The 17,472-nt window shown below is 36.4% G+C and overlaps 1 protein-coding gene across 1 annotated transcript in view; it reads left to right on the forward strand.

Moving 5' to 3' along the window:
- The window catches only part of COL24A1 (collagen type XXIV alpha 1 chain), a gene marked incomplete at both ends in the record, with an annotated part of 126,011 nt that overhangs the window by 26,468 nt on the left and 82,071 nt on the right, over window positions 1-17,472 (forward strand). The window contains 7 exons of the mRNA XM_082287615.1: window positions 142-195; window positions 1,935-1,988; window positions 7,459-7,503; window positions 8,682-8,735; window positions 9,917-9,961; window positions 12,153-12,206; window positions 12,896-12,940. Of these exons, the coding sequence (XP_082143741.1) occupies window positions 142-195; window positions 1,935-1,988; window positions 7,459-7,503; window positions 8,682-8,735; window positions 9,917-9,961; window positions 12,153-12,206; window positions 12,896-12,940 (351 nt within the window). The remainder of the gene's footprint in view (window positions 1-141; window positions 196-1,934; window positions 1,989-7,458; window positions 7,504-8,681; window positions 8,736-9,916; window positions 9,962-12,152; window positions 12,207-12,895; window positions 12,941-17,472) is intronic.

Raw genomic sequence — 17,472 nt, forward strand, 5'->3', positions numbered from 1 at the left:
TTATTTTTTTCCTAGTTCTTTACTGAAAAATTATGAGAAAAATATCTATAATAGGAAGCACATTTACAAATACTTGTTCTAGCATGTATTATTAAAAATTCTCTCCCAATGGTATTATTAAGCTTAATTTCTCTGCAACAGGGCCCTAAAGGAGACCCAGGATTCTCTCCAGGACGGGCAAAATGTGGAGAAAAGGTATTATTTTCTTAATTATAGAAAAATTTTTTGTCTGTCCCATTCTTTTGTAAAGTCTCGTTTAATATTCAGACACATTATAACAGTAAAATGCTTTGTATTTACTTTAACACTGCTGTATTTTAGGAGTTAATTATGTTAGACTGACCAGTGTAGACACAGGTAGACAATGAATCTAAGGAAAATTTAAAAATATATTAAAAGTTTAAACTTATATTATATATTTGATTTAATTTATTAAAATAAAAGTATGTTTAGAAAAATGAAATTGAATTAGATTCATACTGATATAACAAAATACAGATTCCAGTTTTCTGTAGTACCTTGCATTAGTCCAGAAAGTTGTGTTAAACAGAATTTGGTGATGACAAGTGCACACATTACTGCACATTGTATTGTATTTAACCACTTTTTTAAAAGGACTCTTGGTGCTATGATTTGTCCTTTCACTTCAGAGACTTTTCCTGCTACTGCCTCCTCAGCCACTTTAGCCAAACCAGTAGTTGTCTTCTCTGCCCAAGTGTTTGAGTATAAATATTCAAATGTTCTATTCTTGATAGAAATTGTAGGCCTGAAAGCTTGTGATTGTTTCATTCTTAGATTGACACTGAAGTTTCATACATAGTAACCTGGTAATACTAAAAATGTAATTGGATGCTTGCATTCTAATGTGTTAGCCTATGCTGTATGTTTAAGAGTACTTTGCATTTATGCTAAGTTGTATTATGAGCATTTGCTAGTAGATCAGTTGTGGAATATTTGTGCCAAGAAGAAAGCACTGTAAGAGTCAAGGACCACTCTGTGTTATGAGGAAAACATTAGCAAATAACTATCATTTACTAGCTGCTTATGTGGACACAAATTATTTTTTAGTGCATACATGCTGTCAAACCCTAAAATTCACAAATACATATTGTCAACATTTATGGGCTGCTGAGAAAAAGTTCAGAAATGTCTGTTGATGCACTCATGAGAAATTGAAGTTTCTGTGGAAATAGCATTATTTTAATCTAGCCAGCTTTTTGGCAATCAGATCATAGTGTGGTGAGCTGTACATGACTGCCTGAAACTCAAGCTATGTTCTTTGGCATGAACCCAAGCAGCCACAGAGCAGTCTAAAGCCCACCCTTATATGTGTATGACTATCCTAAATACATGTAGACTGCATCTATAATCCAAATTTATGGAATTGATATGAATTTTTATAGTTCTCATTTTTTTGCGTTCTTAATTTTTTCCCTCAAATCAAATTTGCTCGCTCTAATTAATGGACTTAAATTTACTGGTTGATAAGTCACTTCCAGGATGCATTCCTTAACTTACTGGGTTTGAATTCAGGCAGTAATCATGAAAGAGTGGATCTCTTCACTGTCAGTCCTGAGCAAGAAGGAAAAGAGCTGAAAAACCCTTCTCTCCTTCCCCACCTGTAACAACCATAAAAATTTGCATCTTTTTTCCATCTCCCCAGCATTTGAGATGTTTTGATGCTTGTTCCCATATACCATCATATGGTTGTGAAATTCAAAGAACCTGAAGAGAATAGCAGTATTCCACCATGTTGCCTTCTCAATTTTCTTCCTCTAAAAAAATAATAAAAATCTATGCCTAATCAAACAACATTAGCTACTTCTTCATACCGAATGTCCAAGAATGAAGAGACGATATTAAGTCCTACATATTAATTGTCCTGTGTCCTGTTCCAGTGAAACACAGTGATTCTGGGTGTTTCTGTTGTACAGGGTGATCCAGGCCCCATGGGCTTTCCAGGCCCACCTGGGATCAAAGGCCAGAAGGTAAGATTCTGTTTCCATTTCCATGTAACTCATCCTGGCTCAAATCAGTGCCCATCAGGTGGATGTCTGGTGGGCAAGAGGCTACAGAAGAACTTTAGGCTTGCTGTTGGTACTGTGTCTTCTGTGCAAACCCTCCCCTTGCAATTGAATTAAGTGAGGTCATCATAGCAGGATGTAAATTGTAGTTGTTTAGGTTGGTGTTTTCCAAAAGGCATGGTGTGCCCCTGTTCCCTGTTCAGAGAGAAGTGCTACTAGGGAAGGTAGGCTTACCTGTGAAATGCAACCATTTAAATTCAATTGTGTTCAATTTCAGTGTAGTTATATGCTATAATACAGCATATAAAAGTTTTTTTCATGTATTTTTCTTTATTGTGTATTTCATAGTATAGAAAAAGTTCTGTGGCATCATGAGCTCAGTATTTCTGCATTTGAATTATTTGTCTTTTTCCAAATGTGTGCCAGAATTCCTCAGGTGGAATAAGTTCCAATTTGGGATGTTACATAATGCAGTACTTTTTAACATGAGAAGTTTCAGGTGCCATATACTGCATTTAAGAAATATATCCAAATTATCATAGTCCTATGTATACAGGAAAGCAGAAGGTAGAGACAGTTTTGGAAGGGAACATCAAGGATGTCGACAGAGGAAATGAGACCACCTTAAGAAAATGAGCACAATAGCCTTAGTGAATATGTTTTATGTGGAAGGAGAGGTCACTTGGCATAAATCCAGTAGACTGCTCCAATTACTCAGGTGATGGGAAACTGGTGACAAAAATCAGCAAGAAAGATGGGAGGAAACTGCTATTAAATGATATCTTTGCTGAATATAGTTTGGTGTTGCAAGTATAATAGAAAAACATGGAGAACAAATACCACAGCAGAATTTTGAAGCAGTATGTAACACTGGAGACAGCTGCAAAAGGACGGAATTAATCGTTAGAAAGGTAGGCCCTGGTATTTTTGACCTTAATCTTTAACATATGGAGAATAAATATTAATTAATGCTTACCTGCTATTGAATCTAAAGAAAAAGGGCATTGCAACAAAATTTATAGTCAGTGCTGTCATGTTGTAGGGTGGCTTCATACAACATTGTCTCAATCTTAAAATGCATCACTTTTTTTTCTTTTTTTTTTACCATCTAGTCATTAATTTCTAGAATTGACCCAAACAAGTAACAATATGACCAGAAAACAACGTTCTCATTAACACCATGAGGATCGTGGAAATTTATGTTGCTAAACACATGGACCAGTGTTCACTGAACAGAGAAAATGTATAGCTGTGACAAGAATTTGCATTTCCTCTGTTGAGAGCTAACCTCCAAGCCTGGACACTGCTAGGTTTTGTCACTGCTGATCACAGGCAATCTTAAGATTCTGCAAGTACTGTGTTTTCATTTAGTCAGGTTTATAGGTTTGCTTTGAGAACAAAGTATTTTATGTTTAAAGCTTTTTAGATGGGAAGCAGCTGTCACTTGTCCTGGATTGAGACTGATATTTGGGGACAAGGAAATGAAAATCTTGTGGGCCTCATACTTTCTTCCTGCCACAAGAATTCACTCCTTGTCTGATGGTTAAATTCTGTGGAGAATCATGCTCACTTGATCACTGGAAATTTTACTCTGTTTCCATGTTGTACACATCAGACACTAACTAGAACCGCGTTTGAGCCACAATCCAGGTCAAGCAGAAGTTAAGAATACCAGCTTTTGAACAGCCCTACACCTGTGAACAGTTAAAAGTATTTCACTCTTTTTTTAAAAAGACAAGCCCACAGGTTATTGTGTTTTAAAGAATTGATCTTTAGTTATTGCTTTTTGGTATGTGTAAATAGGTAAACATGCTGTTAGCTCATTGTGATCTCAAATTATTTTCAAAGGATTGTGAGCAAAGTAGCTGTGAAGAAAACCAGCTACAAGAGAGAAACTGCAGAAGGATCAAATACATCCTCTCTGCTTTGTACTCTAGCACTACTGAGAAATTATTATGTATTGAGATATATTAAATTATATTATAAAATTAATTATATAATTACATAAATCAACAATATATTGTTACTATATAATTATTGCATGTAATTATTTTATATAATAGAATGATATTATGATATAATGTTATATTTTGATACACACTCTCTCTCTCTCTCTCTATATATATATAAAAAATAGCATATTTCCAATATTCTTTCTCATTCAGGTAAGAAGAAAGGTTAAAAAAGTCCTGCATATGAGTTAATGGTGTCCCATTTTTTTAAAATCATTTTTAATCAACACTTAAAACTTTCCTTATATCAGTCCAGAGACTTCATAGGGCAGAAGGCCCCTCTTTCCCTCTCCCCTAAATGGCCCTATGTGACTGTACAGAGAGGCAAGTACTTGCCTCTACAAGCCAGAGCACTTGGGGGTGGGTTGTCAGCCCAAGGACAGCACTCCTGGGCATGAACTTGCCGGAGCCCATGGCAGTACATTCGAATCATTGCAGTGCTGAGGAGTTACGGGTGCTTTGCAATGGCACTGGAAAAGGGTTTTACAAAGGTTGGCCACAATTGTTTCTCTTGTTTATTCTGTCTAATGTGTGTAACAGTAATGATGAGAATCTGGGTGTATAAAATCCTGATAAAATTTGCATACTGAAGTAGAACACGGTAAGAAATGTGGAAGGAAAAAACTTGGTTTCAACCTGAGAAGGGCTCCATATTTCATTTTGTCTTCACTTTGCCCTCATGTAAGGGTAAGGCTGATAAGCAAATTTCAATAGCAATGTACCTATGGCAGTGTCAGCATTATGCTACCAAGTGTCTCCCAGTGCTTCTTTGCAGAGTCCAATTTCCCTCGAGAAGAAGGAAACTCCAGTCCTGTAAGACAAAAGTGGTATTTCCATTCCTTGGGATATTTGGGCTGAGTTGCTAGGTGAAATCTTAGTTGTGGAATAAACATCAGCAAACAAGATAGAATGGATCTAGGAAGGAAAATTAAAACAAAGCCATTCTCTGATGAAACATTTTTTCAGAACTGGAGGCAGTATGGTGACACTGTGGAGCTGATAAGTAGGCATTGTGAGGAATCATGTGAGTCCATTTATATGCTAGACTTAACCCATGCCCAGAAATTTTTTAGCTGATACTTTTCAAAGACTAATATCTCTCTGTAGCTGAGGGTTGTAGCATTAGTCATAACATTTTACCTACTGATTTTTACAGGAACTTCTTGGCGCTCTAGCATAGTTGCCAATGTTGTGCTAGATTTTAACAACAATTACATAGAAATTCTGTTAAAACACAATAGGCAGCAGTAAGATGGAAAGACGCAGCCTAAATAGTCCTTGCTGTTATATACAAACAGCTATGTACAGACTTCACTCAGTCTGGGTCCCACTGTGCTGCATATGGTAGAAGTCAGACACTTAAACTTGCTACATTTTAGTTGTCAGTAAATATTTTTTCTCTCACACAGACCAAAGTATTCTTACAACTTGCTATGTTTTTGAAATCTGTGCTCGAAGTCTGTAATTGGAAGCTTCAAACCATTCTGTTCCACACTGAGCTTTTAAGTCAGAGAATTAATCTTCATTAAAATCTGGAAGGAAATTAATTTCTCAAACCTGTGCATGTGAACTTGTATTCTTATTCTTAATTTTCATCTTAGCTCAGAGTAAACTGCATCTTAATTATATGGGTACACTCAAGAATACAAACTCAAGCTAATAAAAAACTAAGAATTTTAAGAGGATTAGCTAAGTCTCAGGAAAAGAAACCTCTGTGTGAAAACCATCTCTTTGGAATGGTACTCATTTTAGTGTGGTTTAGATCCATTCCCAACCAGCACTGAGTGAGTTAGAATGAATTAAGGCCATGTTAAAGCTGAATAAAAATATGGACATGCTATTCTAAAATATGAGTTCAGAGCAGTTTTCCTCTGACAGAAGTAAAATGCTGTTGTGCAGAAGTATGCCCAGCAGTAATCAGTCCTAAAACTCACTTTCTTTTGTGCCTTCTTTTGAGACTGTAATGCAGGTGTTAATCAGCTAAAATGACCCACTTTGAAACTAAATTGTGATAAACTTTTCATTGAGCATTTCTGTGTATAGGTTTCCTCTTTTTCTAGTACAAAAATAAGAAACTACTCAGGGATCTCTTCTAGCTACACCTGCTTTAGTTGATTATATAAGTATAGAGAGAAGATAAAATTCTGTAATGAATAAAACTCATGGAATAAGGGGTTGGCTGGGACTGTAAAAACTTGTAGTTTTCTGAGACGTATTTCAAAAGCTAAGGAGGAGTTACTGGTTTATACCAAAATTGTCACGAAGCAAAATAACTTTATCTTTTAATTTTGTATATGATAATAAAGTTAATTTCGTGCAGCAATACTGTTGTGGTCACACAGAAGCTTATCTGAAACTTTGGAATACCTGATCTGCTGAAATCAGTTGCAGAATTTCTTTTTATTACACTGAGTCTCAAGTCTCTACTGACTGATGAGTATCATCATGCTGCAAGGCAGACAGATGTTTAACATCAGCCAAGACACTCCTGCTGCTCAGTTAATGTTGTTGAGTCCAAGTTTATGATAGATTTCTATCTAGAATAATGATTGTTTTGGTCCTTGTCTTTTGAGCTGTAGCTTTTGGACTTGTGTATTTCCAGTATCTCTTGCAAGGGATATGGAGACCAGACACTTGGCTTCTGAATCAGTCATGCAACTGTTACAGCCTCCCTTTTAGGCCTGCTTGTCTGGGTATGTTAAGCCTGGTGTAAAGATGTTCAAGAAGGGGGTTCCTCTTTTAAGTGTACTGATGGAAATGGCAGATTCCAGCTCTATTTTCATTCTGTTTTTTCTTTAAGGGCTAAAATATGCTTGAAATTATCAATGCACAGGGAGTGAAGTTCAAGAGTTTCATGTCCTTCTGTAGTTTCAGCACAGAAGATTTCTGGGATGAGGCTGTTCTCCCTGCTGATATAAATTCCATAGTATAAGAGCCGAAATTTGTTCTATATTAATTTTAAGAAGAGATGTTTTGTGTCCTGGAAGGCCTGCTTTCCTGAGTGTGTCCTAGAATAATCTGGGATGACCCTCTACTTACACCCTTCCTCTGAACTGCCTCGTTCAGAAAGGGCATTGTGACAAGGATTTGGAATGGGGAAATGCACAGTACAGAATCTGGTTCTTCAATCTCGGCAGTAACTGGTGACAGCATCCCATGTACTCATTTGTTTAAAAGGGTGCAAGTCTGGAACGGTCTTTAAGCATACTGATGTCTTGAAATTTTCTAAACTGCCAAGAAGTTTTCTTACTTCTTTTCTCTAGCTCAGTTTTCATATGAGCTGCTGAATGTAAACCACACTAATGCTGCAGGCAGACAAGTGTGGATTTTTTTTCTTTGATAAAGGGAGAATAGAGTAGGCAAAGAAGGTCCATTTTGTTTGTTTAACTGTATTCATTATGGATCTCTCTCTCTACCTGCAGGGTCCTAAGGGTTACCCAGGACTGCAAGGGCCACGGGGTGAGCAGGTAAGGGATGAAAGCACAGTGCAGTGCACTCTGCAGATGAACAATTAGGATAGGAGAATGTGTAATCCATGTTAAGTGTTCAATATAAGCAATCAGTGTAAACTGCTTAAGGAAATATTGGGCAGCTCTTGAGTGAGAATTCAGATTGTTTAGAGACCAGTGTGGCAAAAAAGTAGTCTGAATGAAATGGAAAAGACCAGCTCATTTTTCAACTGCCACACCAGCTTGGAGGATGTGGATGTAAAATTCTTATAAGAGGCACATTTTGGATTCTTTCAAACTTCTACGGATTTAATGCATTTTATATCTCCCAGCATGTAGGAAATGAAATAGTTAGTTATTCAGTGCTTTTTTACATTTCCATGTCAGTTCAGGAAGCAATCTGAATGTCATTTCAAACACATCCAATTGCTAATGCCTCTTGTTAGCATTGATGAGGCTCCTAATGGCAGAGTAGATGGAAGGAGTCTCCTTTTGGATCACACTGAAAAGGAAATGGTGGTGATAACAGATGGTAGACACCTGAAGGGAGATGAAAACTCAAGGACGTCATCCATGACTTTCGTGAGTTTTATGCCCAAACCTTAACTGAAGGAGTGGTGATTTTTATTGCAGTCTCATGGGAAGTTTTCTGTGATGGCTATAATCTAGCAGTGAGATAGAAATAATTAGTGGGAAAAAAGTTGATTCCTAACATCAGAAGAAGAAGGTGGAGGGAGTTGTATACACTCACGATTAATGCAGTGCTATATTGACCCAATTCTGGAAGAAACAAAACAAAAATTGTTTTTGTAAGGACAAAAATTCTTCTTTAATGACAAGCTTAATATATTTGTTTCAAATACAGCTAAGACCAGTGAAGTTACCTCATTATTAGGACCTGCCTCCTATAGTCCTCCTGAATTATTTTTGAATTATGGAAATAAGATATGCACTGTTGTATTTCACAAAATCTTATACTTTTTTTAAAGGATATGTAACTGAAATTGACAGAGTTACTTACGTATGATGAGTCAATTTTTGGGTATTCTATGTAGCTTGCTTAAAGAGTAATTTTTCCATGTGCTTAAGCTGTGTCATGCGAGTAGATGTTAAAAGAGAAATGATAAAATATCCAAACCATGACGTTAAACATGTTTGTTGTTTCTTTTCCTTTTCTTTCTTCCTTTTCTGCTTAGGGAATTCCAGGAATGGCTGGCAGTATTGGGGCAGTTGGTTACCCTGGCAGGCAGGTGCAGTAACTATACAAATGAGTTTGCATTTTTTTTTTGTTTTTCTTTTATTTTTTTCAAAAGTACCATATCTAACTCTTTTGAAACTGCTAATTGTAAAAATGTATTTGTTTACATCTTGTCATTTTTCTTTGAAACAAACCTCTTTCTCTGGCAGTGACCTGAAGGGAATGTTGAGTCTCATGGTTTTTAAACTTTGATGGGTTAGATGCAGTAATGCTGTTCCTTTCTGGAGTATAGAAATGGCATTACCAAAGTACTGAATGTCTGAACACTTTACACTCCCTTCATAAACCTCATGTGGTTCTATGTGGTTTGTCTTCTTTGTATTTCAAGTCCAGACGCAGTAGGAAACTGCCTGTTCCTCCTGATTTTTCATCAATGTATTTATTTCACTGCTGAAGCTATTTCTTCAGTCCTTTAGCGAAGGAGAACATTAAAAGTTTGGGGTTTTTTCCCATTTGGATATTTGAGTAGAACCAATAAAGCCAGAAAGCAACTTTCTTTAAACACAAGTACTTATATAAATATTGATTTACGTACAAGGTAACAGATACCTCAGTGCAGTAATACAAATAAGATATAAAGTAGAAATACTCAGAATTTTCCTCATGTAAAGGTATATGAGCCAAATTGACAATAATTTACTTTGTGGTTTTGTGTCTGCTTAAAGGTGAATTTGACCAATACTTCAGTGTTTTGTTGGATTGAATTGTAATGGCTATATATTTTTAAATTCCATTGCAATATTTTATAGAGTAATGGATGATAACATTTTTGTGTTGAATCACGTAAAATATTTAGAACATTTGGACCACATATGTAATTCTGACATTAGCTTAAACATAATTGAAATGTGTCCAAATATAAAAGCTCATAAAAAATCTTGTGAAATTATGTCACCCTAATGCCTGATCACTGTGTCTGGAAAAAAATATTTCTCCCAGAAGAAATAATTTTGATGTAATGGAAGTTTCTGTTATGGTCTGTGGTTCAGCCATGCATTAATGGGAGACCTTTGTGAACATGGTCTCAGGGCACTATTGATGACACCTTCTTCAGTCTTAAAAATTTCAAGAATGTGTTGCCAGTTTACAGTTAACAAGTGCTGCTGCCATTCTTTTACATAGAGCATATCTGGTTGTTTAAAATTAATTACAACTCATGTCTTTTTGTAACAGGGCTTAGCTGGACCAGAAGGTAACCCAGGTCCTAAAGGAGTAAGAGTAAGTAAGCATCTGAAGCATTTTGATATGCATGTCTATGTTTACCTATACAGTAGATGAGAAAGGGGGTGAAGAATTTGATTCAGCTCTGCCAGTTGTATGCCTGCAGAACCACTGCCTTTATAGAACCTACAAATGAGAAAACACAGTGTTTCTTTCAAAATACATGCAAGAGTTTATTTTTTCCCCATGGAGAGCAGCATAGAGCAGTTTTCCTTTGTTGCCCTTCCTCTCGCATGCAGGGGAGAGAAGGAAGCAATGCTGGGTGTGTGAGGATGTTTCAGGCCTGAAGCATTATTTCCATAATGGAAGTTGTCAAGAAGGGAGACATATCTGACATTTGCAACCTGTAACAGCTGCAGAAGTAGATAAAGGGAAACAGTCTTGTCATATAAAAACCACAAAAGGGATCTTGAGATTTTAGTGACTCAGTCATAGTTACATGTATCCCAGGGACTGAAGGTTCTTAATGCTCTGTGCACCAAGGTTTGGTTTTGGTTATTCTTGGAAGTAAAATAGATTGGGTTTTTTCCTGGCTGGGGTGGGTTTTTTTGGTGTTTTATGGTGCTCTTTCTCTGTTTCTTGGTGGTTTGGGTTTTTTTGAGGGTTATGGGTTTGTTGGTTTGCTCATTTGTGTTTTGGTTTGGTTTTTTGGGTGGGTGCCGTGTAATTTTGTTTTCTTTAAATAGAAATGTGCATGCTTACACATGCTTGTGCACATATAAGTATTTCTTCAGACTGACTCTCACCTTCAAGGAGTAGACACAGGTTTCCAGAAACTTGTATCTGGCTGGTTGCATCTAGAATTTGAAGGAGGCTTTTGCTGGGTGTTTTCAGGCCCTCCGCTCATGTTCAGTTTGCTCAGCAGTGTATTGTGTTCTCAAGTATCTATTAATGTAATCTTATGGTGTTGCAAGAGTTTCTTTTGTCTGATTTTTTTAGTGTGGTTACTAGAAGCCTTTACCTGCAGCAGCTTCTTAAACATATGTCTGGGGGTTTTGGGATGGGGTTTTTTTTAATTTCAGTTTTCATTACAGCGATGGGAAAAATTAGTTTGGCACGATCAAGTGCCAACAGATATTACACCCTCAGGGATTGTCTCTTTTATGTTTCTTCAGTTTATTTCTGTTCAGATTCTCATCTACATTTTGTCTTTTCCTCCCTTCAACCAACAAGACATGTGATCCCAGTCACTTTCTGAAAAGTAACTGCTTCTCTGTTTACACAAAGCTAAAAATGGCCAATGAATGAGTAATTTTAGGGAAAAACACCTGTCATGTCTTAAGGCTAAATCATGTATATGAATTCTAAAAGTAACTTCCAGTAAAAATGATGACACAACCCCCTTGACACATACTGCTGTGCCATGGAGGTGTACAGCAACATGATATGAAGTATCTTTAGAGCTTTAGTTTTAAAATATTCCTGTAATCAAACTGTGCTCTACTTCTCAGCTGTTTTAAGAAACTGTAGAAGTGCTTTTGTTTTCCTTACTCTCATTACGTCTGGAGGACAAGATGGGCACCATCTTTCATAATTAAAAAAAAAAAAAGATCAACCCCCAAGAAATTAAATCATTACAACTGAAGAACTGGGGAGAGATATGAAAGCAAAGAATTCTATTCTAGTAACTAATGCAATATTTTTATTCCAATCTCAGTTTGAATCTGATAGTGCAGAATCCATTTCTCCATACAACTGAGGAATGGTGGGAGTGAGATGCATTGTGACTGAACTATAAGAAAAACATTCTGCTTATCTTAAGATAAACTTTTTTCTTGTAAGAATTCTTACAGATAGCAATGATCACACATTAGCAATGATCACAAAATAAGATGAGAACTTATTTTCTGATGGAGTTCATGAATAAGTTTAACTTCAGAAAAAAGTTGCTGATTTCATCTATTCTGATAAGTAATGCATCTGATGCAACCTTGTCTTATTAGAACACTTTCTTAGTACTTCTTTATTAACTTATTCTGTACCCTTTTAACAGGAAATTAACAGGAAAATTAACAGGAAATTGTTTTTGCTGTTGGTTGGAGAGTAAATCCTAATCCCATTTAAATTTCTAGAGCTTCACTGGTAGTTTCAAATGAGCCTGAATTTAATCCCTGTGTCATGAGCATATATCTGGCCAGTACTGAGGGACAAGCAGTCTTGAAATCAAGCATTGTTCTTATGTTTTTAGGGCTTCATTGGACCTCCAGGTGAGGCAGGACAACCAGGACCTGAAGGAGAAAGGGTAGGCCTAGTGGAACATTAATGAAATGTTGATGTTTATGTGGTAATGCAATATATGTTAGAATGGGGGAAAATATACAAAGTATAATGATTCATTTGAATATTTTTTGGTTAAAAGCAAAACTGATGTGAAGAAAATAAGATGAATAGGTCATACCCAATTAGTCTAATCAGTGAAATGCCCTGGTGCTGAAGTAAAATGGGGAGCAGCTGTAAAGTATTATTTTACTTTAGTCTACAGCTGCAAGGATTAGGGTTATTTTTTTTTCTTCAGCAGAGCATGAATGAATTTTTTTTTTTATTCAAGCAATTTCATTTTGTCAATAATTAATATTTGTCTCCTGTCGGATAATCTTTGCAGTAAAACCAGCCATGGAAATGTTAATCTCTATCACTCTGTGCTTGAGCTTTTTCTTATTTCACTTGAGCAAAAAGGCTGTCTGGACATGTACTTTGATGGAAGCAGGACAAGGCCCTTTTTCACAGTTGTTCAGATCTTGCCACAGTAAAGACAAGCAAAGTTTGCATTTCTGCTATAGGACATTCTGCTATAGGACATCCATTTTAAATTTTTTTTTTTATGGTGGTGTTTCTCACACTGTCTTTTTCTAATCAAATGCGGGTTTAGTTACTTGAATTTAAGTACTGAAGAAAAGAAAACCTACTTATCATGGGTTATTTCTTTCTCAGGGTATCCCAGGCCTCCATGGAAAAAGAGGTCCTAAAGGGAGACAGGTAAAGCTTCTAATACTTGTTGCAATTTCTGCTGCCAATGTCAATCCACCTAGAATTAACTCTGTGACTCTATTCAGCTGAAAAAAGTTAGTTTTATTTTTTCCATAGATTACTTTCTGTTGTTTTCAATTAGTACTTTTCAGAACTGCGGATTCTGTGCAGGTTATAAGTACTAGATATTCTGAAGTGTGGAAGGCTAATTGCTGTGAGCCTTGTGATAGGTTACTGATATCAGCTGTGAGGAGGGTTAGAAGGTGACAGAAACACATAAATATATTCTGTAAAATTTGTGTTAGCACAAGGTGCGGATATGATGCAGGCTTTACAAGTCTGGTGTTGGTTTGGATGAAAATCAACTGCTTCTAATGTCTGATATTTCTGGACTATGGTAAATTAAAGCTGTCCTCTACTTAACATATATTTCTACAGCTGAGAATAAACACAAATCTGCCAAGTATACATTATCAAGGTTTACATATTTCCTGTGGTGTATCTTCAATGCCAAATGTTTTGTTTTCTGTCGCAACCATATTATTTTAGTTCTTTGAAGCTATCCAGGAGTTTCCAATTTTAACTTTCTTGTGGTTTGAGATTGGAAAACACCATAGGGTTCTCCAGTTGTGCAGTCAGTTGTGCTCACCAGTTCAGATTATTTTCATCTACCATGTTGAACAAGTTTGTTCAGCAGTAATATGATCATCATCATTTGGCCCTTGATGTATGTTGTGAAAGTTGTAGAGGATTCTGTTTAATTATGTTTTGTTTTCTGTGTGATCTAATACCAGCCAAAAAAGCCACTAGCCTACAAGAATTGCTTTGATATAAAGAAAGGCAAGCGAAGTGCCATCATTAATGAACACAGTGTGCTCTTTCTGAAGCTACCATCAGACCATATTGTAGTTTGCTTCTAATTCAGATCAAATGCTACTTTTTGCATCTGAGTGTTGGGCAGGAAGGGCTCTGTGCCATCAATACCTTGCAGAAGTTCACAGTGTCTTGTGCTAGTGAGTCTCATGCAACATTTATGAAAGAGGAGAACGTGGATGAGAACCAAAGGCTTGCGTTCAGTGTGGAATAGGAAGTGGAGGTGACAGCAGAGTACACTGAAACACGTCTTGGCTTATCTTGTCAGTCTCTGTGGCAGGTTTTACTGAGGCTTCTGACTGCCAGTGTAGTGGTTTGGGCAGTATTTGTCCCCATCCATAGCAGTCATTTGGTGCTGTGAGCAGTCATTTGGTGCTGTGTCTGCTGTGGTAAGCAGCTATTTTCCATTTAGAGTAAGAACACAGCTTCTGTCAGTGCCAGGCTATGTTCTATAAGGACTTTTGTTTATACAAATCTATTCAGAGAGGATTCACATAGGTGACAGGGCACCAAAAGCACCTCTGTACAATGTCTGTGATTACCTTCATTCAGTATTGATTTCTTTGTAATGTTGTAATTTCTGATTCCTTTCTGTGATCTATAAAGCACTTATTTGACTAAAGGCTACTAATGGTGGGTCCAACCAGGAGAGCAATCACATGGGAACCTGGCTTGAAGTACTTTGCTGGATCACAGGCTTAGAGATGATGTGTTATTTTAACGCCTAACAATGGTAGCTGTAATGACAAAGTCTTTTGGCACAGTGCCCTGGAGTTAACAGTGCTTTGGGCAGGACATTGTCACTAAAAGAAATTTGGCATGGGAATTCTGCAGTGCCTGAGTTCAGGCTCCTCACCTTTTGTTCTAGGTTGCAACTTATTTCTTTGGGCAAAACTGTCCCTAATAATACTTGAGAAAAAAAACCAAACCTGTCGACTGGCAGAGATCTTTTTGAAAGAAATCAGATCCCAAGTATAATCTCATTTTTGGAAAGTAATTTTAAAGTATAGAATAAGTGGATCATACAAGGGATTGTAAACATTTATAATTCACAAAATGCTGATATTTAGTAGGTTTACTGAACGGTTGTTCATATTTGTAACATTTCTGGCATATTTGAACTGGAACAAAATACTCAATTGCCTGAATCTATAGAGTGAGGATTTGTTTGAATTTTAGATTGGTTTTGCATACAATATCATTTTAAGAAAATATTTCATGGTAGAAGTGTATGTGTTCAATTTCTTTCCATTGTATCACCATAACATGAAATTTGGCTAGCTCTGCAGTATTTTTAATGCATTGTCTGTCCTGTTAGCATGATGCATTTTGCTTTTGCGTACACATTTGGGGGAAGATTTTTAGTCTTCTATCTGTGATTAGTTAAAACCAGTTGTCAATGTGTCAGAATAGACCTTGTAAATTTTACCAAGAATTTAGTAACTAAGTCCATTGTAACTGTACAAATAGTTCAGGTTCTGTTTGATATTACAGTTATGAATAGTCATCCTTTGTATGCTTAACAATAATGTTAAATGATAATATTGATTTAATAAAACACTTGTTGCACAGTAGTATTATTATATTGCTTCCAGTTTTAGACTTTTGTGACTGTTCATTTTGCTTTCATTTTTCTACTTACCAAGATAGATTTTTCAGTATCAGTTCAAAGACACATGCTGTTGAGAATGCCCTTATGGTGACTGCAGGTGGTCCATCACTTTTGTAATTCTTGCTATGCTGGTATTGTGTTATATCACTTGTGACCAGCATCTGTGATTCTGTGTGGCTGGTAAAACTGTCCCATTGCATCCTTCATTTCCCCTTTGAGTTTCAAAAAAATATGCCTGAGTGTTATGACAATTCTGCCTCTTCCAACGTCTACCAATGGTGGGCAGTACAACCAAAATATGCTGTTTAGGAAAGGGTCATAGGTTAATCTTTGTCTACATCCTCTTAATTGGTAGCTTTTAACAACATAGTCACTCTCAAATATCTGTTTTGCATGTGTAAAATTTTACACTACATTTTCAGAGTTGGGAAAAAATTTGACCAACGGTGTACACCTTGAGAATCAATTAAATCTGCTTTATCAACCATTAACCTAAGAACCCTCTACTTTTTAAATGATAAGGCAGCAACAATATGAAGACCTGTATTGTTAGATCTTACAGTTACGGCTGTAGATTCTTATTTGTGAGTTCTGTGATCAGATGCTGAACAAAAAATTCATTGTTGTGAGAGGAATTCCTGTGTTTAGCTTTTCTGAATTAACAGGAGAAAGCAGAACAAATCTCCAGCTAAAATCAATCCAAAAGATGCTATAGGAGACTGTCTTGGATTACTTCACATTATCATGCATGATGCTGACAATTAATAACTATTAGGTTGTTTCAGCAGATTTTGACAGTGTACATGCATGTATATATATGCATAAAACATAGCCTTCATTTTTATAGAATTTTGGCTTGTTACTAAAGCCAAATATGGCTTAAGCAGTGCTTAAACTGCTTTGATTTATGATATGATTTTTCCATCTCCTTGACACAGTTTTATATTGTCTTCCTGACTACTGTTCATATAATACTGTATGATATATATCCCCCATTCCATTAAGGAAAGACCCTGCTGTAGCAAGTCCTGAGCTGGACAGCTGTGTGGATGCCCTCCAAACAAAGTAGTTTAAAAAGGCCAAACAAATTGTACATTTGACCTGTAGCAGGTTTGAACATGGCCTTACTGAGGTGAAAGGTTAATGCCTCAAAGTACTGTTCCTGATACACACAGAGGGGTAAAAAGATATTGAAACACTGAAAAGACAAAGAAGAGCATTTCACATAAAAATTATTGTAAGGATGGAATTTGCTCCTTTTCCCCATGGGGGATGGATTAGTAGTGCTCAGGTTCTTTGTGGTTGATTTCTTGAGGTCAGTGCATCTCTCGGTTACCTCAGTACTCTAATAATACTGTGTGAGATTTATCAGTTCCAATAAAAGTCTGTTTGGTTTGAGTGCCATAGCTTGGATTTTTCCAGGTAGAATCCCTTTCCAGCTTAGTATTTTGCAAATTTTCTGGTAAACTCTTATATGGACCTTACACTGTAGTTAAAAATTATTTTGATTTCTCTGTAGATTTGTGCTACCTCCGTTCTCCCAATTCCATACAGTGATAGCAATCATGAAAATATTTCATGGTACTGCTTCAAACTAATAGCATGAGTTTCTAGTTAGCTACATCTGCCTCTTCCAGTAAAATAGTGAGATCTGCCTAGCAATACTAAACTGATAAAAATTAATCCAAAAAACCCTCCCCCACAAACCCAAACAAAAAATCAAATCACTTTTCCCCAACAACTTATGTGCTTCTGCAGTGGGGAACATCTGAAAGAAGTAAAGTAATTTTCAAAACCCTAACAGGAAGGAAGGAAGATTAGAGCCAGTACAGTGGTGGAATTCTATTCCATTTTCTTTCTCAAGCAAGAAATGGAAATTTTGTTTTAAGCTTTGACGCTTGACTTGGCAAATCAGATTTCTTTCCTATTCTGATAATCTGGTCTCTAAAGTCAAAACTCTCATAAAATAAATGAGGTTTGCTATGTCTTGAGTTATTGTTTCAGTGTCTAGATGCAGACTATGGCAAGTGTTCACATTGGTTAGAAAGTCGTTATG

Source organism: Coloeus monedula (genome assembly GCF_965178545.1).
Source record: "Coloeus monedula genome assembly, chromosome: 9".
Lineage (NCBI taxonomy): Eukaryota > Metazoa > Chordata > Aves > Passeriformes > Corvidae > Coloeus > Coloeus monedula.